We start from the raw sequence: 6865 nt of genomic DNA, 5'->3' as shown, positions 1-6865 counted from the left end.
AGCTTATGGAGTGAACCCCGCTCTTCTCAGCTGCAGGAAGACACGATGGACTGGCTCTGTCTCCCGCCTGCCCTAGCCCCTGTGTTCATAGAAAAGAGCCTGGCTTCAAAGAGGCCCCCTGGGAAATCCCCCAGTCTCCCGGTAGCCCTGTACGACCCTGTACGTTTTACTTCATTTTATCAATGGCCACTTAGATTAATGAATGGGAACTGTGTGTGCAGCCTCTCCAGATCCCCTGCAATCTCCGCCCCCAGGACTTCACACCAATTGGTGTTGAGCGGTCCTGGGGCTGCCGCCGTGTTCACACCAATTGGCATGGAGTGGTCGGTAAGTGGTTAAATGGTAGTGTTTTTCTTTTAAACATTTTCAAAATTGTAGTTTTTCTCTTGGGTGGGAGGTGAAGGAGGTGACAGTGGTTGATCCTGCCTAGGGGCACATAAATGGCCAGAAATGGTGTACATAGATGTTCGCTGCCGGTGACTGAGCTGAATGACGGCTCACCATGCTGCTGCTTAGATCCCTGGTGGCGTAAAATACTATTCCCCCTCCTAGTTATCGCAACTGTGGGGGAATGACCCTTACGCGCCCCATGCAGGATAAGATTACTGCTATGGGGCGCCAAGTTTCGGCGCTCGGCAGAAATAACCCTTAACCACTTCAGGGCCATAGTCTTACACAAGTGACCAGGCCATTTTTCACAAATCATTGCTGTGCCGCTTTGACAGTGTGCTGCACAGCCATACAACTTAGCACATGTAATAGATAGCGGAGATACCGCCGCAGCGGTAAGTGGCAAGGTGGCTATCCCTGCGTCTCAGCCGGCGGCCTTCGCCGCGCAGTTACATGTTGGAGTTTTGAATGGTCCTTCAGTTGCACATAGACTGAGGGCTACGCACGCGCGAGCCAGGCAACAGGACCTTTATGCGAGTAGAAGGGGAGTCAGCTGATCGGCCGGTCAGCTGACTCCAGCAGTGCTCCGGATTGGCTGAGTGACTGGGGCGGCGCTGTGGAGCACTTTCAGTATATATAGGACCGGCCTGTCAGTTGCTCCGCATCTGCTGTTGTGAATGCTACGTGTTAGCACTCAGACCTTAGTCAGATCCCAAAGTGTGCTAGAACCAGCAGGAGCTGGGGAACCACACTTAGTCAGATTCTGTTGATAGTTTAAAGTACTAATTAAATTGTATTATTTGTTATGACCTTCTGCTAGCTCTGACTACTCTTCTGCTTACTGATTCTGTGCTTCTGCCTATCTGATCCTGTTGCCGACTCTGCCTGAACACTACTCTGATTAGCCTTCTGTCTCCGTACCATATCTGTCCGTTCGTTGCCGAATCTGCTTGTCTGACTCTCCTGTCCTCACCAGTGAGCCGAGTCACTGGTGAGGGATTCTCAGTATAGTAATCACCTGCTCCTCAGGTGATTAGTAGCTGCAGTACAGTCTGAATCACCTGCTCCTCAGGTAATCAGTAGCTGCAGTACATCCTTAATCACCTGCTCCTCAGGTGATCTCCTGCTGCAGTGCAGTCTGAATCACCCACTCCTCGGGTGATCAGTACCATTGCCTTACTGTATACCACCCGCTCCTCGGGTGAACTGATCACTACCTTGTCTGCATCTCCAGCTTGCTGGAGTTTGTATTCCTGTGTTCAATAGAGATATCTCCTTCTACCAGCTCATCTGGGGTAGTGAGTATCTCTCTATATATACTGTTGCACCAAACACCTATCTTTACATCTGGTTGTCCTGTGTCTCGCTATACTCACATTATTGGTGATTCTGCAGATCACCAATAATTAGAAAATCTGTTCTTGCTGACACCAATCGTTACCGCACACAAATGAGTCTTATCTCCTTTTCTTATCCTTAACAGGACATTCTTTTGGAGGTCTCTGATCACTGCTGCAATGTTTTTTTTTTTTATTATTAAGAAAAAACAAAACATTTTTTCTCCCTCCCCGTCCCTCCCCCTTCCCCGTCCTGAATTGACTAAGACAGCGATCCGCGAAAGTTTTTTTTTTCTCCCCTTTCTTTTACTAACAGCCTGCTAGCCACGACCTTAGCTAGCAGGCTCCACTCTGTGACTAGGCAGGGAGCGATTGCGCATGTGCGCGATCCCTGCTAATCTCCGCCCCCAGAACTTGACGCCGATCGGTGTTAGGCAGTCCTGGGGATGCCATCCTCCCTCTGCCGATCGGCGTTAGGCAGTCAGGAGAGGGTTAACATGGAAGAACAGATACAAACAGACTGCAGTAAAAATAAACACAATTATCATCGATAAGGACTGCTTTATTGTTGTTACAGGACACACACACAGAGATCATCAGAGAGGATACAATACAGGTTTAGAGTGTTACTCCACAAGATGATTATATAAACAAATATATGAAAATTGGCATCACAGTTTTCTACCCTCATGTGAGCGGGGTTTTCCTGGTCCGAGAAGCAGCTCTAATTACTAAAATGAATCATCTTTAGGCACAGCCTAGAGACAAAGGCGGAGTCAGATCTAGCAAGCAGATGTACGAGGAGACAGATCTCTGCTAACAGCTAGGGTTTATCATCATGTCACTGTTAGGTATTGTTACTGGCAAAAGTAAAAACAGAAACCAAAATGGCCTCCTCACCCCTCACTGTTACAAAATGCAGCACAAAGCATAACCTCACAGTGAGATTCTGCTACATAAAGTCTAAGGAAAAGCCACATACAAGTCTAACCTGATGTACTGGCTCAAATGTGCATCATGAGGAAACGTTTTAACTGTGTATGTGATGTCACAGGGAACTGAGATCCCGCCCCCAGAGGGAGTAACATGTTAGCTGATTAACAGGGAGGATAGATCATGTGACCACATATTTCAATTCAATATTCAGACAACTAAAAACCGTTCTTTAAATGCATATGAGGATATGGCCAATCTGCTATCAGTGAGTTGTGCAGTGGTGCCTATAGATTGATAGTAATAATCTAGTGCAGTGTCCACTAAGTACTTGCTACACATAATACGGGTCTAATCTTCATCTCAGACTGTTTGTAGGCATAGTGGCTGTTCCTGGAATTGTACCAACTCATGCCTTTGGCATCCACTTTGCCAGGCATGTATAAACCATTCAGGTTTGAATAGTGGCAGTCTTTGTACCACCAGGCTCCTTTGCAAGCCGTGGCACAATTAGTAGAGTATTGGTCATTGTCCTGGTCCAGAGTGGTGAACATCGTCTCATTGTGGTAGGACAGAGAATCGGCTGGAACAGAAGAAAACGTAATTAATTTACATGGTCTGATCCTGATGACCCAGGACAGATGGACAGAAGAAACCAGACCCTCCACCACCATTAAAAAAACAAAAAAATGATTCAACACTTATTACAGAAAGTTGAATTGCCGGATTTTTCCTAGTAATGTGACACCCAGTGATCGGTGGAATGGAGCATCCTATCATACATGTTACCTGTAGTCATGGCATGAATAAACTTTTAATTAACCACTTAACGACCGCCTAACTCCAATAGGCGTCGGCGGGTCGTTAGTGGTTTTGCATGCTAGTTCACGGAGGGTGTCTCCGTGAACAGTGTGCGAGCTGCCAATCGCGGCTCGCACACGTAATGTAAACACGCGGGGAAGAAATCCCCACTGTTTACATCATACGATCTGACTTACGGCGCTGCTGCGTCAGCAGCGCCGTAAGTCAGATCGGCGATCCCGGCCTCTGATTGGCCGGGGATCGCCGCATTCTGATTCACCGGCATCTATCCTAGGCAGCGCAGGACGGATCACCGTCCTGCGCTGCCCATAGGAGGAAGGGGAGGGAGGGAAGGGGACGGAGGAGGAAAATTGCTTTGAGGAACCCCCCCCCCCCGCCGAACGAACAGAGCCGGCGGCAATCAGACCCCCCCAGCAGGACATCTTCCTAGTGGGGAAAAAAGGGGGGAAGTCTGATCGCCCTGCCTCATTGCTGATCTGTGCTGTGGGCTGTAGAGCCCACGCTGCACAGATCAGCCAAATCACCCCTGGTCCTTAATGGCCGACCCACAGCTCGTTATGTATGAAAATGTATGTATGAACTGCTCAAGGGCCTAAGAGTTGCCTACTCTCTGCCAGAGATGGATTAAGATGTAACAGGGGTCCTAGGCAAGGCAGTATATTTGGGGCCCCCGTGTGGTCCTTTTGGTAAGCTGAAGTACTGTAGAGAGGTCAGAGAAGGTGGCCGGCGGGGCTCTTGACACCCATTACGCCCCAAGCATCTGCCTAGGTTGCCTGGTGGATGATTCTGCTCTGCTCCCTGCCGGTTCCTATGGACCAACATATCATAGGCTCCTCCACGTGCTCACTGAGGCCTCCCTTAACAAAAGCTGGCACTGGAACGGACACCTATTGTTGTCTGTTGCTGTGGAGACCAGCTCTCTGCTTATGCACAGGATTCCGGCGGCTAGTTTTAGGCCCCGTTCAATTTTGCGGTTCGAGTCCGCAAGTGTCCGGGGGTCCGGGGGCCGCAAAGAGACCGCACGTGTCTCTGCGGTGGCCACAAGTTGCCACCAGTTGCGGATCCGGAATGTATCAGTTCCGGCTACAATAAAGTAGCCGGAACTAGATACATTGCAGTGCCAGAAAGGCACCGCAAGCATGGGGGATACCGGCGTGTAGTCCGGGCCCCCCAAGTGGCATAGGACCGGTGCTGGAAGCATCCGGTCCTATTGCCAGTGTGATGAGAAACATCCGTTTCTCATTGCACAGCATGGCCGTATGTTCGGGTCAGGATCCCGCCCGGGTCCGCAGCCGCACGGGGACGGCCGGCAAAAATAGAGCATGTTGGAAAAAAGCCGGATCATCCCGGAGCTGCGTTCCCGGATCGGATCCGGATCCGGACGGTCGCACGAGTGTGAATGGATACATTGATTAACAATGTATCCATTCACCATCCGCTGTGTATGGAGCATTCCGGGTCCGGGGAAGCCGGACCTGGAACGCTAATGTGAACCGGGCCTTAGCAGGCACAAGCGATGTAGCCGTGTCCTGCATTCTTTACATTCTTTTCAAACGGAGACGCACAGTTTTTTTTGTGCCAGCTTTTGTGAAGGGGGGCCTCAGCGGGCAGCATTTTTTTATCAGAGCCATACGTCAATGTCCTGAGATGTACTGAGGCATAGATGAGTAGTGAAACTGCTCGAGTGAGCCGTTAGGAGTTGGAGGAATCCTCTCTAAAAACAGCAAAGGGGGGACTGCAACAGCAGCTCAAACAGCTGATATACTGCCTCCTACTGCACAATGGAATGTTCTGATCTGGCATCTAGTTTCCTCTACCGACGCAACTCCATCACTGATTAAGGGTAATATTGAAATAGACTTTTATTCGGCCACAATATATGTCTTAAACATTGCTTATAATATCATTTAATATAAAATATGTGCAATTGTAGCAATTATTTAACAATAGTGCCCCTTTAAAGAGGAACTGTAACAAAAGATTGAACTTCATCCCAATCAGTAACTGATACCTCCTTTCCCATGAGATATCTTCACCTTTTCTCAAATAGATCATCAGGGGTCATGATCTGCGCATGGAGGAAAAACGTTTTAGCCATTTATTTAGGAAAGGGTTCTTTACAGTAAGAGTGATTAAGATGTGGAATGCATTGCCACAGGAAGTCGTTATGGCCAACTCTATACCTGCATTTAAAGGGGGCTTAGATGCTTTCCTTGCGTTGAAAGACATCCATGGCTACAATTACTAAGTTTTGCCTAATGATGTTGATCCAGGGATTTTATCTGATTGCCATCTGGAGTCAGGAAGGAATTTTTCCCTTTTGGGGCTAAGTGGACCATGCCTTGTGGGGTTTTTTTTCGCCTTCCTCTGGATCAACAGGGATATGTGAGGGAGCAGGCTGGTGTTGTACTTTATACTGGTTGAACTCGATGGACGTATGTCTTTTTTCAACCAAAATAACTATGTAACTATGTAAGGGGTGTCTTCATGGCTGATATTGTGGTGAAACCCCTCCCACAGTGTGATGCCAGGGCCAGGGTACTGACATCACACTGTAGGAGCCTTGTTGCATTGTGGGAAATAACAGCTGTTTCCAACTGCCAAAAATTCATCATCTCTTCCCACTGACATCACCCGCCAGCAGTAAAGATGTCTCCATGTGATGAATGTCAGAATGTAAATCAGGGAGAGGAAAGATTTTACAGTGGGCAAACACTGACTAAATCATTTATAATTAATTATTGTAAAAATAAAGCACTTTTTTCATTACAATATTTTCAAGGAAGAACAGCTCTCAATACTGTAAAGAATAATAGAGACCTAGTAATAAAACAAGCATATAAAGGGGGAGGCATTGTAATTCTAAACAAAACAGACTACCTAGAAGAATCAGTCCGTCTTTTGGATGAGCCCAACTACTACACTATGATTCCATCAGATCCCACCACCGAACATAATACACGACTTAAAAATCTTATTAATGATGCCTTCCACAATAACATAATTACCAAAAAAGAATGAAACTTCCTTATTAACCATCACCCAAAAATCCCCTTCTTCTACTATCTACAAAAAATCCATAAGAACCTCCAAAAGCCTCCAGTGAGACCAATTATATCTGGTATAGAATCTATCACCAGCAACCTCTCTCGGTTTGTTAACCAACACCGTCAAAACATGTCCAATCTCTCATCCTATCTCAAAGACTCACAACATCTCATACAACTCCTAGCCCCCTTGACTGGCACACAGACTTTCTGTGGCTCCCCTGCAATGTAACATCCATATATACCAATATTCCACATGCCTTCGGACTTTAAGCCATTCAACATTTTCTCTCCACTGACCATCTCATGCGCTCTACCCAACAAGAATTTCTCACA

At 47.3% G+C, this 6865-nt stretch overlaps 1 protein-coding gene across 1 annotated transcript in view; it reads right to left on the bottom strand.

Moving 5' to 3' along the window:
• Positions 1-2268: 2268 nt before the first annotated feature.
• The window catches only part of LOC137527923 (ficolin-1-like), a 46204-nt gene continuing 41607 nt past the window's right edge, over positions 2269-6865 (bottom strand). Inside the window, exon 7 of the mRNA XM_068248990.1 lies at positions 2269-3243. Coding sequence (XP_068105091.1) covers positions 2984-3243 — 260 coding nt within the window. The 3' untranslated portion in view covers positions 2269-2983. The remainder of the gene's footprint in view (positions 3244-6865) is intronic.

Source organism: Hyperolius riggenbachi, chromosome 8 (assembly GCF_040937935.1).
Source record: "Hyperolius riggenbachi isolate aHypRig1 chromosome 8, aHypRig1.pri, whole genome shotgun sequence".
In the NCBI taxonomy this organism is placed as follows: domain Eukaryota; kingdom Metazoa; phylum Chordata; class Amphibia; order Anura; family Hyperoliidae; genus Hyperolius; species Hyperolius riggenbachi.
Note: the sequence above shows the minus strand (reverse complement) of the source record. Positions and strands in the feature narration are given on the sequence as shown.